The sequence below is a fragment of the Helobdella robusta genome (genome assembly GCF_000326865.2).
Source record: "Helobdella robusta unplaced genomic scaffold HELROscaffold_19, whole genome shotgun sequence".
Taxonomy (NCBI): domain Eukaryota; kingdom Metazoa; phylum Annelida; class Clitellata; order Rhynchobdellida; family Glossiphoniidae; genus Helobdella; species Helobdella robusta.
In genome coordinates this window covers 1,624,384-1,642,550 of record NW_008704034.1, presented here as the reverse complement: position 1 = coordinate 1,642,550, position 18,167 = coordinate 1,624,384, and the positions used below count along the sequence as shown (strand labels likewise).

Genomic DNA, 18,167 nt, shown 5'->3' with positions numbered 1-18,167 from the left:
TGATGGTTCAACATTTGTTACCATCATGTGCTAAATTGAATCATTACTTCATTCTCTTTTTTGGAAAAAGATTATATTTCCATTAAGATTATTATTTTCGCTGATTTCAACATTCTTCTGACTAAAAGATTTTGATTATTAAGACTAGAATCAAAGGCAGTCGGATTTACTGATATTGTGATCTAAGAAAAACGTTATCAATTGTTTTAAATGATAGTTTAAACTTATCTGTCTTGTATCTACCGTCCAATGATGATAGATATCAATCCGATGATAGCACCTAGATTCTTCTGTATGATGATACAAATGTTGGGTTGGTTCGCGGTTTCAACGTGTTCACTTGCAGGCCTAGGTTCTTTCTCTGTTCTCTGGTGTTTTTATCATGTGAGCGATTAGTTTTGGATTCTTATATGAGACGAATTGATTACCACGATGTTTAAAAGATAATGTAGTACATACTGATGATATGTCTATTTTAGTTAATAATCATAAATAATTAAAGTAAGAATCAACCAACCGCAGCTCTTCTTCTCTTCTTTTCGATTCAAGAATTTCTTCCTCGATTCTCCATTCTGCGATATTATCGTTATCAACGGCATCTTCATCATTATGACCGCCGGTTGTTTCGTTGTTGACGTTGCTGCAGCTGCTGTCGTTGTTGTTGACTATCGTTAATGTCTTCTTCATCGGCCTCGCTACGTCTCTGACGCTTGTTAACTCTTTTTGATTCAAGTGCGAGTTACTAACCTCTCTGATGTTCAGCTCGCTGGTTGATCTCTTGGAAGCTAGTTCTTCTAAAGTTTTTGCATCCAATGCAACCCTCTCCGATGATAGAGTATTTATTTTGCCCAGTCTTCTCAAATCAATTTCTCGCTGCCTCTCTTTTAAGATTTCTTGTTTCAGGCGGTTCGTGGCAAATCGCCTAGCGCCGCTCTCTTGTATGTACTTGTCGCACTCATCTAGCTTTTGATTTGATAGACTTTTTGTACAGTTGTTATTACAAATTTTGTTCGAAAAGGTGTCGTTGTCATCGTTGTTGGTGGACGGATCAAAGAGCGGAATTTCAACAACGCTCTCCAATTCGTTGGTGTGGGTGACTAGCGGGTAACCTCTGGCTCTCCTCAGCGAACCCTCTCTTTGTCGAGTCAATCTCACTTCTTTTTCAATGACCGATTCTTGTTGCGGCTGGATGAATTTGAACCGGGGATCATCGTCCTCGTCGGCAAACGGCTGGACTAATGATCTCTGTATGAGTTGTTATGTTAATGTTTAATGATTTAAAAAAATATATAAGTTAGTTGTTAATAGCGTCGGAAGAAACTAATGAAAGAAATAATAATGGCGCTTTACCTTTTGATAATTCATTTTATTGGTACCATTTTCGTCAGATTTCGGTGAAGAATAGTTATCGACGTTATCAGTGAAATCGTGGTCGACTGTGTTCTTATGGCTGCCGTTGATGTTCTTGTCGTTGATGTTATTAATGTTGTCGTTCTTGTAATGTAAGTTTCCATTTTGTTCCCTCACATACCGACTTATTGTGGAATTGCCGTTAACGTCTTCCTCTGGTGTGTAGTAGCTGCCACTGGATGCCGTGTTCGTTGTGGCTGTGTTGTTGGAGATATCGGAACCTGCAAGTGACATACTGTCGCTTCTCTTGTGCTGGTACAACCCACCGTTGTTGTTGTTGTGACTAAATATGCTATTGCTGCTGCTGCTGATGTTGTTGATGGGGGTAGGGTTGTTAGATGCTCTGTTGAGTGAATTGTTTTTTAGCGATCTAATTTCCAGCTCTCTCTCCATTTGCAGTCGTATTTCTTTCTCAATTATGCTCTCCTCCATCGAATGTTTTTGCTGCTGGGGATGCAAATTTGCCTTTATGAAATTGGAGTAGGAGTTGGACGAAGATAGCGATGGTGAGGAGAAGCTGGAGCGCGGTGTGGTGTCAACCACTTTCTCGAAGTAGAACGTCACGTCGCCGTTTTTGTTGATGATCGGTTGATGTTGATCAAAGCTGGTTTTGCTGCTGCTGTTGCTGATTCTGATGTTGCTGTTGCTTTTATTAGTGTTTGTATTCTTGGTGTTGTAATTACTGTTGTTGTTGTTGTTGTTTGTAGTGCTGCTTTTGTTGCTCAAGTTGATGTTATTTGTATTTTGATTTGTAGAGATTTCGTTGGATGTTGGTTTTCGTTGGGAATTATCCAAATGATTAAATTGTTGTAGTTGGTTCTGTGTTTGCGGCTGATGTTGTTGTTGTTGCTGCTGCTGCTGTTGTTGATGTTGTTCACGTTGTGGTTGTTTCTTCGTTAGATCTTGGGTTGACGAAAAGTTTGTAATTTTGTATATGGGCATCTTACCTTTCTATACAATCATGAGGTGATGAAAAATTAAAAAAAATTTCTTTAGTCCCCAAATTTAGTCTCAAAATTTTGATTATTTTTAATGTAAAAAAGATTGTAAACTGTAATGTTAAGGTTTTCAGTTAGATCCCAAATTCTATAAATTCCAAATTTTTTTTAATGTTTCCGCTAAAAATTTATTGAAATGATTTAATATAAGAAAGGTTAGTGCAAGATTTAAACCTGTATTTATATTTATATATAAATAATATAGATTTGTTCGTATATATCCGTATATAAATAATATATATATATGTGTGTGTGTGTGTGTGTGTGTGTTGGATCTATGTGTGCGTGAGAGTATATGTGTGTGTGTGCGTGAGAGTATATGTGTGTGCGTGTGTACACAACCAGATAAAATTCTAAAGAACAATTAAAGTGATAGTTTTGCCTTTACAGGTGTCAATTAAAACTCTAATCAGCCAATCAAAATGCCAGTCATAAATCACGTGACGCATTAATGTTTATGACGTCATCGGTTAGTCAATTCAGGTGATGTAAAATGATTTTTAAATAATTTCTAATGGCCCGGTGAATGGTGAAACGGCCGTGAAACGAATCTTGTACCAACGCGTTCGTACGTAGATACTAGATGACAGAAAAATTTCTCGCTCATGTGCTTCCTTGTTTACTACGCAAAAAAATTGCAGTTGCTACAACAACTACCATTGCCACAGCTACTACCACACGTAGAACTACAACTACTACCACCAATAACACTACTACGACGACGAGACTACTACTATAACAACAACTAATACTAATTATATAATACTGCAGCCACCAAAATATCAAAATTTTGTCGCTATTGACGCGACGATAATGACGACAGTAAATGTTCTTATCATAACCACCTCAATAATTAGCTCGCATTAAAAATTCATTTCATCAAGTAAATATTAATAGACAACACTTTTAAACGTTACTGTAGAGAAGTTTATTTCAATAATAACTATTATAAATCAATTAAAATGTAATTTAAATAATAAGGACAATAAAATATGAAATTTAATTTAACTAATTCAAATATATTCGACAAAGAACGAGCAGATATAGTAAATTTTATCGTTAAGTGCTCTTGCCTAATTTCTCTACACAATATTCCCCCAGTTATAATCTTCGTATATAGCTTTTACATATATAAATTTTTGCTACATAAATATATATAACATTTACTATACAATGTTCCACCTTAAATATAGTATAAAGTATATATTAATATATATTTATATGTATGTAGGTGTGTGTGTGTTTGATTGTGTGTATGCGTGCGTGTATGTGTGTGTATTTATCATATAAATTATAGAAAGTATATGCGTAGTAGTATAGTAGTGGTGTAATAAAAAAGTGATCTCTACCTTGTAAATCAATGATTGTTCCGTGGGATGATAAGCTTCTGACTATTAAACACACGCACGCACACACGCACGCATATATATATATATATATATATATATATATATATTACTAGATTTATATAGCACCCGTTATAAAATTGGAACACATTCACATGGAGTGAATAGTTTTTGGGAAGTTGAGTAACATGGAAACGTAAACAAACAAACCAACAAACAAACATAAATGTGTATGTGTGCGCGTGTGTGCGTGCGCGTGTGTGTGTGTGGGTGTGCATGTGTGGTGCGTATGTAGTACACATGTAGTACACACAGCATAGTGTACATTCCACTTCACCTATATAGCATACTTGCCCGTACATGCACTGTACGCCTACTTAGTTATTATTATTGTTATTCATATGCACTCGTTAACAATCATTTAGGCACAAACTGAAACAGAAACACAGTCACAAAGACGTATTTCCTCTCATAGTTGTGTATTTCATTAATAATCAAGTGCCTTTAGGTTAGCATGAAATTATATTAGTACGTAATTTAACACTGAACCACATTTATACACACCCATAACACACACACACACACACACACACACACACACACACATGACACACGCGCGCATACACACATAAAGAAATACACACATAACACAGAGAGATAAAGAGAAAAGAAGAAAAAGAGAGAGCGAGAAATATTTATGCATATACGCACATAAACATGTTTTTACTTACACACACACACACACACACACACACACACACACACACACACACACACACACAAACAAACACACAAACACACACACAAACAAACACACGCACGTACATATACACACATACACACAAACTCATACATTCGAACATCTGTTTTTAAGCAACACATGCTTAACACATGTCGCAAATGTCACAAACAATTGATGTCAAACACACATACACAATACACATACAAAAACACAGACATTTAGACAACAAAACGTATGCAAAAACAAACTCACTAACAAATACAAATATGCAAACGTTGAACAATTTTTGTATACCTAAACAACAAAGCATACAAAATGTTCAGTATTGTGTACACTTTTGAAACATCTTGTAGTACGTTCATGTTCTGTGTTTGTCAATTCTTCATTGTTCGCGTTCATCCCCATTGTTCATGTTCATCTTTGTGTTCAACCTCGTGTTTTCGTTCAGCACTTGCACGAGAAGTATGTAGCATTTCTTTGTTCAAATGATTTTTTGAACAAACACAACCAGCAGACCGTTATGTTGGAAATAATTTTATTTCTTCCATTTGTGTTTCTTTTACTACTATTATTATTATTATTTGTTGTTGTTACTATTATTTCTTATTCACGTTATTGCTTTCATTTCTTGTTTATTATTTTTTGTAGTATTTGTTCTTGCAATTTTTGTAATTTTATTGATTACGCAATATTTCTTTTCTATTTCATATTTATCATCGTCGTTGTCACTATCATTATTATTTATTATTATTTCATCATCATCATTATCATTTGATGAATCGTAACTAGCCTTACCACAACAACCTCCACATTCATCACCATCATCATCATCCTCTTAATTATATTCTTTTTATTGTTTTAATATTCATTATTCATCGCTATCATCACCAACACCACCACTATCATCTTCATCATCATCATCTCTTCATCATCATTCAATCATCACCACGCTCATGGCAGCTGGTCTTCTATCGAAACACTCCCAAATATTACGATCGTAATCATTATCACAAATACCATACATTCGGTAACGCACGTACACACACACACACACACACACACACACACACACACACACTCAAAATACATGTATACACACACTGTATGTGTATATATTTTTATGTATGTATTTTGACCAAAATATGGAACGACCTACCTGTCGAACAGAAGTTCAACATTAAGAAAGATTGATGGTGAGGAATTTAAGAAACGTCCTCTTGAACACCACTCATCTTACAAGCCACAGTCAAGACAGTGTATCTCAGGATTGCCCCAAAAAGGGTCATATACAAATCAGCAATACAACGTAAGATGCAAACTATCGGAGTCGGTCGGAGTTGGAGATTTTTGCCAGAATCGAATTTTTTGAGGAGCCGGAGTTTGAGTCGGATTATTTATTATATTTTTCATCCGAATTGGAATTTTTCACCTGAAAAATTCTCAATCAAGGAGCCAATCAGAGCAAAGATGTAAGTATACATGTACGTCTGTATGTGTATGTATGTATATTGTATAGGATGTGCATATGTATTCATTTACGTATATGTATGAATAAGCACCTTACAAAACTAAACGATTGATCAGAACACAGCAGCTCAACGTTCACCATGCAGGTAAACACAAAACCATTGGTTAGATGGATCAGTGAGATAGTGATATACATGTGTATATATTTTTGTATGTATGTATCAATGTATGCATATATGTATGTAGGCATATATGTATGTATGTGTGTTCATGATTATATGTACTGAGATGATAAAAACAGGCAGGTGAGTTCAGCGATGTGCGTACCGAAATTATACATGGTATATAAATAACACCAATTACATCAACTTACCCACCAAGCACCAATACACGCATACTAAATAACATCAATTACATCTACTTATCTATCTATTCGACTAGTAGTAATATTTTAATTACCATCCGTCTCAGATTTCTCGTTTCTACCAGCTTCGTATCACACAAAATCACTCTAGCATAAGCTCACTAGAGAATTTTTCTGCAGTAGAATTTGAAACTGCCTGCAATATATATATATGCGCATGCATATCGCGAATACAGTTGATTTATTTAATTCAGAAACAGTTTGCTGGCACTAACGCAACGAATAGAAGAGACCGAATTCCAATAGAAATTTCGATCTCAAATCAAACATACGAAAAAATTCTATTTTTGAATATTTAACAAGTAAAAAAACGAACAAACATAACGAACATGGCTGAGTGTTGAAAATCAACGAACGAACGAATGAAACCCCTTCATCGTCGTCACCACGTTAAAAGTACAAACTAACAAGAATTTAACCTTAATTTAATTGAACTTTATGATATAAATTAATTAAAATACCATAGTTGACGTAATGAATTATTATTATTGATATTATTTTTTTTCATTATTATTGAGTTGGAGGTTTCTTTTTCTTCTTCTCGTTCTCCTCTTCTTTCTCTTTTTCGATTTCTTTGATCAACTCATCAATGACGTCAGTGTTTTGTATCTGATGAATTCATAAATATTCACAATAACTTGTAATTATGAATAAACATTCATAAACATTAATATATTTAATGTATATATATATATTTACATTAAGATATATATATACACACATCATAATTATTAAGGAAGAGAAAGAGAGACAGAAAGAGAGAGGAGAGAGAGAGAGAGAGGGGGGGGAGATGGAAACAGAAGAAAATAAGAAAGAGAGATGAATCAAAGTTGCACCTCCAGTGGCTGATCTTTCCTCATGACAGCTACCTCCATGTTCTTACTACCTGATTGAACAACCTCCAGGAGGGCTTTCACGGCTAGTTTGATGGTCTCCCTATCAGATACTGCAACTTCTTCTGAATAGTTCTTCTCTAGAAACTCTCGCACTGTTTTTGCACTTCGGCCTATGGCATTCGCCTAAAATAAGATGATTTGAAATTTTTTTAAAACTTTATGAGAGTTGAATTAAATGTAAAATTTATATTTAAATTGTGGTTATTAGTTGTACCTTCCATTCAAAGTGTGTTCCTGAGGGATCAGTCTGGTAGAGACGTGGGGTGCCATCATAATCAAAACCAACAATTAGTGTCGATAATCCAAATGGTCTCCTACCATTGCTCTGTGTATATTTCTGTGAGAAAAGATGGCATTTTAAATCATTTATAATGAATGTTTGAAAAATATGAAAAAAAAATTTAAATGAACTACTCAAATTAAAAATTTCATGAAAAATAAGCATGGGAACCTGTTTTAACTGTGCAATGTATCTGGTGATGTATTCAACTGTTACTGGGTCCTCAACTGTCAGCTTGTAACTTTGGCACTCCACTCTGGCTCTTGATATTAAAATTCTGGCATCAGCAGTTAAACCTAGAAAAAAAATTATATTAAAAAGTAAAACATAATGATTAAAAAAAGTTTCTGGAAAAGTCTCACCCAACTGAAACTCAATGCATAAAATTAAAATAACACAAATTGAAAAAAACATCTTGACAAACCTGCAAAAGCCAGAGCAACATGATCATCAAGAAGTGCAATTTTCCTAACTGTCCTATCTTCCTGTAATTTGGCGACCGCCTTCTTCTCGACACCCAAGACTACAACATTCGTCCCTCTGACAGCAACCTGTGGACGATAATAGAAATTAATTTGAATTTGAAAATAAAGAAATCATTTAGCAGAAAATTAAATCCTATAACTAATAAAGGTAATGACTAATTTCGATAATTACAAAAATAGTCCACATTTTATTTATTACAATCCGGATGAAAATAAAATAAGATTAAAAAATTAACTAAAGATAGATAGAAAGATAGAGAAATGATAAAGGCAGGTAGAGAAACCAAACATCAGCGCAGAGAAAGAGATGTTTAGTACAACAAAAATACGAATGGGAACGTACGGCGGTGGACCCCTTCTTGACGGCCTCCTGGGCGTACTCCACTTGGAACAAATGGCCGTCAGGAGAAAAAACAGTAATTGCTCTGTCATACGAACTGGTCATTTTTGCTGTTTATTCACTTTTAAATTTTTAAGAAACATAGACTCCTCGATTATGTCACAAACGCATATATTTTAATTTTTTTGGTTTAGTCTGAATGTTAAATAATTACATAAAAAAAATTTAAATTATTTTTATTTTTTGATAATTGTTATTACTGAGAAATGTTTTTTATTTTTAGTTTTAATTAAACTGTACGCCTAATTAAACTTCAATTCCCTTTTAAATAAGTAAATTAAAAATGAAAACAGTGCGGAGCGAGCCTTCATAGTGAATAATTTCTTTCAAATTACATGAAACGAATTAGTGGACGTAAATTTGAATAACATTTTCAGACGTTAATTGTTTATTAATAATAAAACATAAAATTTGTAAGTCCGTCATTTAATATTTGCAACAATTGAATGTGCTGTTTTTGTTGCATCTGCCCCTTCCTTATTTTTCTACAATTTTTTTTACAAAATAATTGAAAAATAAAAAATTGGGTTGCGAAATACGCCCCCACTGACGACCTCCTGATGATGATGCATTCACAACCAAACAGTGACAACTATTATTTTCTGAAACAGGTACTTATGGCTCTGTTGTGGTAATGATGACTCTCACCTCACAGTGTGTATGTATGTGTATCACACTAAAGAGTAAAGACTAATACTATTATGATAAGATTATCATTATAGCATTCATTCACTAATCATTCATTATTATAATCACTAATTCACGAGTTTAATTCACTAATTCTTGACAATGTACCCCACAGAGGCGAGTTAGGCACTTGAAAGGCATCATGCTAAAGAATTTGAGGCTGAAGAAAGAGATTAACAGCTATGTGGAACTCTGCTCTTTCTCATTATTCTTTACTCTACATAAAGATAGCAATTCTACAGGTGTGTGTGTATATGTATGTGTATGCATGGGTATGTATATGTGTGTATGTATATATTTGTGTATATGTATATGTGTGTGTATATGTATTTAATTTGTATTATATTATAGTACATGTGGATATAATGTTCTGTTAAATATTACTAAAGTTATTAATACATGTATACATTGTGTGTGTGTGTGTGTTCTGCATTGGTTGTTCTGCAAAGGTATATGTGTGCATGTGTGTGTCTTTTTTATTGATTACTACATTCAGAAATGTTTGCTGGCAAAATTTACACATAATTATTTATTTTTATTTTAATGCACATAATAAAAGATGATTGGAATGGTTGTAAAGATGATGATGGGATGATGATAATGATGAAGATGGTGGTGGCTAAGAAGAAGAAGATGAGGATGATGACAAAGATGATGCTTTTCTTTATACAGTTAAAAATATTATGGTTAATTTTTTTACTTTTAAAAGCATTCTACACAAGTGAACTCTGCAATGGCACTCTGGTAATATATTATTAATTAATTTATTAATTTTTTCATTCATTCATTCACTCATTCGCTCGTTTATTCATTCATTCCTTCATTCATTCATTCATTCATTCCTTCATTCATTCATTCATTATTAAAATTCCATCTAAATATTATGCCAAAAATCCATTCATAACTTTATATCATTTTGTTATATAATAATCATAAACTATAAACTAATCATTAAAAATCATAAACTACCCCATTTTAATCCCAACACACATCTACGTACACACACACACACACACACACACACACCACACGCATACTCACACGTACACACACGCACACAGAACCCAAGATGGGAGAACATCCACATTATTAGACCAGGTGTTGTCAGTGCAACGCAATTAGCCTCCCACTGTATGTTTACCTCTAAGAATGTACTTTTTTTTATTGTTCTTTGTCCTTTTTATTCTTTGTACTTTTTATTCTCTGTATTATTTGTTCTTTGGATAGTACTTTTTTGAATGTGTTTTCAATTAATATTTTTTTCGATACAGACCTGTGCATAAAGGTTTGGTGTATTGCCACTGATGATGACTGCAGCAACAACAAGAGTAACAGTAACAACAACCACAACAACAACAACGATGACATCAATCAAAATTTTGCAGAGTGTAAAAATAAGATTAATCAAATTGCTACCACCATTTCTAACAACAACAACAGCAACAACAACAACAATAATAAGGATGGTGGTGATGAACAGAATGAACCATGTACAAACAACACCAACACGGATGATGAACACAGTGAACCATATGCAAACGTCAGCTATAATGACATAAGCTACCAGACATTCCACAGATACCACTACATAAACAACATTTGCCACTCCAACAACAATGACGGTGACAACAACAACAAATGTGATGACATTAATATCTGCAACAACAACAACAACAACAATAGTCACAACAACATCAGTGACAGCATTGTATTAGTAACAACATTAGAAGCAAATTTTAAAAATCTTGTTCCCATCTCTCTACACCATGTCTGTCATGAGTCATATTCATTCGGTGTTTCCTTTTTTTCCAATTTGCATCTATTGATTTCGTTCTCGATTTTCGTTCTATTTTAGAGATGACATCATCATTTTAAGACATCGTTGTCGCTATCAGCTGATTGTCTATCTTTATCATTGATGATTGTGTATCTTTATTGTTGATGATTGTGTATCTTTATCGTTGATGATTGTGTATCTTTAACGTTGAGTATTGTGTATCTTTATCACTGATGATTGTGTATCTTTATCGTTGATGATTGTGTATCTTTAACGTTGAGTATCGTGTATCTTTATCACTGATGATTGTGTATCTTTATCGTTGATGATTGTGTATCTTTAACGTTGAGTATTGTGTATCTTTATCACTGATGATTGTGTATCTTTATCGTTGATGATTGTGTATCTTTAACGTTGAGTATTGTGTATCTTTATCACTGATGATTGAGTATCTTTATCGTTGATGATTGTGTATCTTTAACGTTGAGTATTGTGTATCTTTATCACTGATGATTGTGTATCTTTATCGTTGATGATTGTGCATCTTAATTATTAATGATTGTGTATCTTAATCATTGATGATTGTGTATCTTAACAATCATTGATATTCAATCATTTTGGCAGACTCATGTCTACAATGCTAACGCCATTGTTCTGGATTTCGACGATGGCTTGTTCTGCCTGGCACCTACAGACCATGACCACCCCAAGCATCATTCCTCCAATGATCAGCTTCAGCAGCAGCAGCACACTTCCACTAACATTCATCCCCATCATCATCCTCATCATCATCATCATCATAAAGATGATGATGATGATGGCGACGGGAAGGATGGTGATGGGGGTAAGAGTGGTTGCAAAGTTGGAGTTGCCGTCAGCATAAATCAACAGAGATTGTCTTATAGATTGGATTCATTAAAAAGGTTTTGCTATTGGTTTTCTTTTTGATTGGTCGATTCATTGATTGGTTGGCTGGTTAGTGGCTTAATTGGTTAGTTGGATGATTGGTTGGTTGGATGACTAGTTTTTTTTGATTGGTTCGTTCATTGATTGGTCGGTTCATTGATTGGTTGACTGATTGACTGACTTCTAGACATTTGTATTCATTATTTATTGACTGGCTTATTAAATAATTTATTGATTGATTCGATGCTGCTGATAAAGAAGGCGATGCTGATAATGATGATGATGACAATGATGATCATGATAATGATGATGATGATAAAGATCGCTATCATCATCGTCATAGTCGTTGTCATCATCATCAGATTGCAGATAACACTGAATGCCGTAGAAGAATTAAAGGACAAAGTTGAGAAATTAAAAACTTCTGTGACGTCCATCCTTACTGAGAGACAGTCCAAATACAACAAAGTATTTTATTATTATTATTATTTTTCTTCTTTTTCTTCTTATTCTTACTATTATTATTGTTGTTATACATAGCGATATGAGCTAAATGCAATGAAGATCAAAGTTCAAAGGTTGAGGAGGGAGTTGGAGCAGAGGAGGTCAGCACGTCTGCTTGAGGAAACTAAACTGGAGTCTATCAGGTCATCCAATGAAATCGATGGTTGGTTTTGATGATGATGTGATGATGATGATGATGATGTAATGATGATGAATGATTGCGATGATAATGATGACAATCTGAAAAGTGATGAAGACGATGATGACAACCTCGATAGTTATGATGATAATCATGATGGTGACAACGACGACGATGATGAGGATGATGATGGAATTGATATTTCTGATATAAAAATAGATTTAGTGATGACAGAAAATACGCAACAGTTGGCAGTCTCCTGGGACGAGCTGCATGAGAAGAAGAAGGGGTACTTTGATATCAGGTTGGTAGTAATCAGCCAATTTGTTGGCTGGCTGGTTGGCTGGCTGGCTGGTTGGTTGAATAGATGGTTGGTTGATTAAATGGCTGATTGGCTGGTTGGTTGGTTGGTTGAATGGATGGCTGGCCGGTTGAATGGATGACTAACTGGCTGGTTAGTTGGATTGATCAATTGACTATTCGGTTTTCGGTCTAATTTTTATTTCACTAACAATCGGCAAAAACATCGTCATCACGTTCTTCGTCCTCCCCACCACCATCATCATTATTACCATTACCATCATCACCACCATCATCATCTCCATTACCACCAACATCATCATCATCGTCGTCGTCGTCATCATCGCCACCAGAGAGCAGCTGATAAAGGTTGGAACGCAATTGGTACATCGGAGAAAATATTTGCTCACCGATCTCTCAACTATTTATCCTATCACCAAGGGGAAGGTGATGATGATGATGGTGATGATGATGATGATAGTAATTATGATGATGATGATGAAGACGATGATGATGGTAATGATGATGATGAAAAAGATGATGATGGCGATAATGATGATGATAGTAATGGTGATGATGGTGGTGGCGACGAAAAGATTGTTAACATATTTTATGTATTCCCACTTTTCAGTAACAAATATTTTACATTTCAAGATTGATTTTTGTTTGTGTTTCAGAAAATTTTATTTCCTCAGACATGATCAACTTCTTCAACTTACGTAAAAAAAAATAAATACCCGCGTTTATTTAGCGCTTACTATTTTAAAATTTGTAAATAAATTACGAAAAAAAAACGCAGCCCGACAATGTTATTACGTCATCGTCACCAGCGGCAAAGAGGATTGCTTCTGAACCTTATTACATTTGTAATGTACACCTGCCGCAATCCGAAAACATGCTTGGTAGCTTTAATTAATTATGTTAATTAAATATTAACGTTATTGTCATAAATTGTATATATCTCCGTCTATATATCCGTCCATCTAATCCTCCATCCATTCATTCATCCATCTATCCATCCATTTAACCATTCATCCAAATAGCTATCTATCCATTTAACTATCCATCCATTTAACTATTCATCCATGTAACCGTCCATCCATTTAACTATCCATCCATTCAATCATTCATCTATTTAGCTATCCATCCATTTAACCATTCATCCAAATAGCAATCCATCCATTTAACTATCCATTTAACTATTCCTCCAATAGCCATCCATCCATTTAACCATTCATCAATTTAACTATCCATCTATTTAACCATTCATCCATTTAGCCATCCATCCATTTATCCATTTCTCCATTAAACAACCACAGGGCAGGATGACGTCATGATTTCAGTCGCTCTCGGTTACACGGCCCACCTCGTCAGCATGGTCAGCTTCTTCCTAGACGTACCGCTGAGGTATCCAATCAGAAACGCAGGCTCGTCGTCGTCCGTCCGTGATGACATCATCGATCTCCTGAATGCCAAGGAGAGAGAGTTAGTACCTACATAGAGAGGGGAGGGTAGGGTGGGGCTGTTTCGCCATGTTTTAGTTAATTTTACCATATGACATCATCGTTGTTGTTGTTGTTGTTGTTGTTGTTTTTATTCTAATGATCGTCGTTGTTATCGCCAGACATTTTATCGAGATTTTATCATCATCATCGTCATCATCGTCGACATTATCATCATCGTTATCATCATCATCATCATTGACGTCATCATTTTCAGATTTCCACTTGCCATCAAGGGCCGGGATCGTTTTCAGTTTGATTATGCGGTCTTCTTGTTGAATAAAAATATTATCCAGGTAAGATAGATATTAATGTTTTTCGTTCATTCGTTCGTTCGTTTGTTCATCTGTTTGTTTGTTTGTCTGTTTGTTTGTTTGATTACCGTATCATATTCTCATGTGTTTGTATGTTTTTATTTCTTTGCATCACCATCACCATCCCCTAGTTACGTCATTACTGCGGGGTTGCAACAAGTCAGCTTGGTATGACCTTGGCCAACCTTTATACGCTACTCAATGATAAACTCGGCGTTGTATAGTAAGTAATGGTGGTGATGGTGACGATGGTGATGATGATGATGATGATGGTGATGGTGACGATGGTGGTGGTGATGATTATGATGACGACGACAAGACGTCTATGCTCACTTTTTTTAATTGTATAATTTCAAGTTTCTATAAATCGTTTTATTCATTCAATTTTTTCGTTTGCTCGGTCACTCATTTATTCTTTGCCTGCCCTTTCATTAATTTATTTTTTCATTCATTCATTCATTCATTCATTTTCTTTCTCGCTCAGTCGCTCATTCATTCACATAATCTCACGTAGCAATGGCAACCAGAGCAACGCGTTCATCTCCCAACACCTACACGTGCCTCCGAGTTTCGGTGGTCCCGCCCACAAAACCTTCGTCACTCGAATCGCGTCAACCACAACTACCACAACATCTACCGTTATGACCACATCGACGCCAATCGCAGCAACAATGAGGATGACGTCATCTACGGAAGCTTCAGCAGACGCGATAACGGTCGGTGCCCTGGCATTTCCACTGTCTTCCATGTTTCTCGATAGCAGCCTATCAGAGAGCTCAACGTCATTAGATAGGACGCCACAATCCTCCATCATCATTCCCAGTCACGAAGGCATCACATCATCGGCATTAACGTTAACATCGACGGACACAACAACTGAATCAACACCACTTATTTTAACAACAGCAGCAGCAGCAACAACAACAACTACAGCAGCAACAGCAGCAGCGGCACTAGAGACAATATCAATATCAACATCACGATCTACAGAATCCTTAATCATCCCGGAAATGGTCGAACCGGTTATAACTTACGAATCCATGCTTCCGGAGCTGGACAAAATCTTAAAAATTCCCCAACCTATTTTTGGCTCCCACGAATTCCCCAGGTTTATAAATAAAGTCCCACTAAGCAGGTCCACAATACGACACCAGGATGATAAAGAAGAAGATGATGATGGTGTTAATGATAACGTTGATGATGAGGTTAATGATATTTATGGAAGTAGCGTCCTTGACGACTGTAACCGTAATAATGATAATGATGATGGTAATAATAATAATGATGATAATAATAATAATGATAATAGCGATAATATAATTATTAATAATAATAACGACATATTTAATTACGAAGAAGACCATAGGAACATATTGAAGAATATGATTCTAAACTTTTCAGAAACACCGGATAATTGTTCTTTGGCCGATGACGTCGACAATTAAATTGAAAATAACAGAATGATTTTGTTTACAATTTTGTAATTCATTCACTAGCAATTAAATATTTTTAATTTCATGTAATTTTTACAAAATACGCCAACTGCACGAATGAATTATCTTGTTTTTTATTTATATTTTTTTATGTTATTATTGTTATTATCATTATTGTTGTTTTTAATTGTTATAATTGTTCAATATTGTTATTAATTAATTAATTATTATAATTTATTTATTTATTAATTAATTAATATTTGAAATATTTATTGCTATTGTTATTCTTATCTGCATGTATTTGATTATTATTAAATTATGATTGCAAATCAGTACATTTTCTTTATTTCATATTATTTGGCTTGTTTTTCCTCAGTAAATGATTAAATAAATAAATAATTAAATAATTAAATAAATAAATAAATTATAGGGTAATTAAACTATATTCAAGATATTAACTTAACCGTTATATATAACTTGAAAAAATAGTTATTTGTATTATTTTTTTGGCCGAAGTAACAAAATTCGACTCAAGTCTTCAGTGGTTCAGTTTAGTTAGGTTAGTTAGGTTACCAACACGATTTGGAAAATCTGGATATTTTTATGGATATTTGAAGTGTTGTAAATTTTGAGGCGTTTAACATTTTTTTTAAAAGTTCGGATTTTAATCAAATACATCCATGTGATGAAAAGTACCGATAAAAAGTAAATAGTAACAGCATTTAGTTCGACAAGTTCAACCCTAAATTTAGCAGCCCCTTACGACGGGGAAAATTTTGCTTTGTTGGCCTGTTGAAAACAATCACATCACAAAAAATTAGTAAAAAGCGGCAAGGATAGTAGTCAGTCACCTACCTACAATTAAAATACTCTCAGAGCCAGAGCCCTGACATGCCTACAGTAGTTAACTCATATCACCTACCTACAAATTTTATTTTCATAAGTTTAAGGGGTTTAACATGTTTTTGGTGCTTTACATGTTTTAACGCTTTTTTGTTTTTTTTTGTATAATTTTATTTTTTCATCTTTGTTTTCTGAACATTCTAATTAACGTTAAACCCTTCCGTTTCAACCGTACATCTTCATCATATCAATAATTCACATTAGTATAAAGTTTATTTTCTACCTATGTAATACACTAATATAAAAAGAACGACAATGCTAATCAAATTAAAATTAGCGTGTTTTCTTCAATAATTTTTCTATTTAGTTGCTGAAATAAAAACCGAAATCGGCTATCTAGAATTGTTTCAATTTTAATTCAAAATTAACAATAAAGTAGCTAAATAACGATTTTAAATCATTTGAATTCAAATCTTACTCAACAATGATTATATTTTGCAAACTGATTTCCACTGGAGTAAGTGTATTTGATGTATAATGGCTCTATATAAATTAAAAAATCTGAGAGTTGCATTTGTGTGGAAACTTTGGGGGCGGCAGTAGCCCTGCAAGCCCCTTCTTAAATCCGCCCTCTACATTAAACAAACGCATTCAAGATATTTTTTACTATTCATGTTGTTAATTGAATTATCGTTGTTGGTGTAACAAATATATTAAACGAAGACGCTAAGAGCAGAGATCATGAAATATCGTTAAAAATTCGCAAATATAATAGTTAATGATGTTGATGATAATGTGGATATTAATGATAACCACGGATATATATTCATGATGATAACAGATATGATAGAGCAGAGATAGTAGCGTTCCATTTAAGTTTCGAGAAGATTTCCACCCAAAATGTTCGATGTGATTTTAAAGATAGTTATGATATAAGTGATGATGACAAAAAGATGATAATAGTGATGATGATGACGACTATGGTGACGATGATGACGACGATGATGATGATAATGCAAGCTGTGAACAATAGAGACCAGTCACGCAAATGGGATTCATCATTGTTCACGTCATCTTCGTCGTTGTCATAAATGTTGTTGTTGTTACTGTTGTCATCATTATTATCAATGTTTATATCGTTATTATTATCGTTGTTATTCCTATTGTTATTATCGTTGTTATTGTATTATTGTTGTTGCTTCTGTTGTTGTTTTTGCCAATGTTTTGTATCTCTTTTACTTATCGAAACAAACGTGTATATGTATATATGTATATGTAAGTTATATGTCATGCTTTGAACACCTGATGATAATT

The 18,167-nt window shown here is 34.2% G+C and overlaps 3 protein-coding genes across 3 annotated transcripts; 1 reads left to right on the top strand and 2 right to left on the bottom strand.

Annotated features, from left to right (window-relative positions):
- Nucleotides 1–280: 280 nt before the first annotated feature.
- On the bottom strand, nucleotides 281–2,352 carry HELRODRAFT_191239 (hypothetical protein; the record flags this gene model as incomplete). Its single annotated transcript, XM_009016753.1, has 3 exons — nucleotides 281–368; nucleotides 518–1,245; nucleotides 1,351–2,352. 3 exons carry the CDS (start codon nucleotides 2,350–2,352, stop codon nucleotides 281–283), a joined length of 1,818 nt encoding a protein of 605 aa, XP_009015001.1.
- Nucleotides 2,353–6,672: 4,320 nt separating this feature from the next.
- HELRODRAFT_185484 (hypothetical protein) lies at nucleotides 6,673–8,602 on the bottom strand. Its single transcript, XM_009016752.1, has 6 exons — nucleotides 8,392–8,602; nucleotides 7,988–8,114; nucleotides 7,735–7,859; nucleotides 7,498–7,620; nucleotides 7,224–7,406; nucleotides 6,673–6,996 (listed from the first exon to the last, which is right to left on the bottom strand). Exons 1-6 carry the CDS (start codon nucleotides 8,491–8,493, stop codon nucleotides 6,898–6,900), a joined length of 759 nt encoding a protein of 252 aa, XP_009015000.1. The 5' UTR covers nucleotides 8,494–8,602; the 3' UTR covers nucleotides 6,673–6,897.
- Nucleotides 8,603–9,014: 412 nt separating this feature from the next.
- HELRODRAFT_191237 (hypothetical protein) lies at nucleotides 9,015–16,378 on the top strand (the record flags this gene model as incomplete). Its single annotated transcript, XM_009016751.1, has 13 exons — nucleotides 9,015–9,059; nucleotides 9,251–9,377; nucleotides 10,521–10,903; nucleotides 11,537–11,835; nucleotides 12,181–12,286; nucleotides 12,359–12,485; nucleotides 12,681–12,750; nucleotides 13,115–13,208; nucleotides 13,561–13,663; nucleotides 14,081–14,246; nucleotides 14,481–14,559; nucleotides 14,709–14,800; nucleotides 15,092–16,378. 13 exons carry the CDS (start codon nucleotides 9,015–9,017, stop codon nucleotides 16,020–16,022), a joined length of 2,622 nt encoding a protein of 873 aa, XP_009014999.1. The 3' UTR covers nucleotides 16,023–16,378.
- Nucleotides 16,379–18,167: the final 1,789 nt, after the last annotated feature.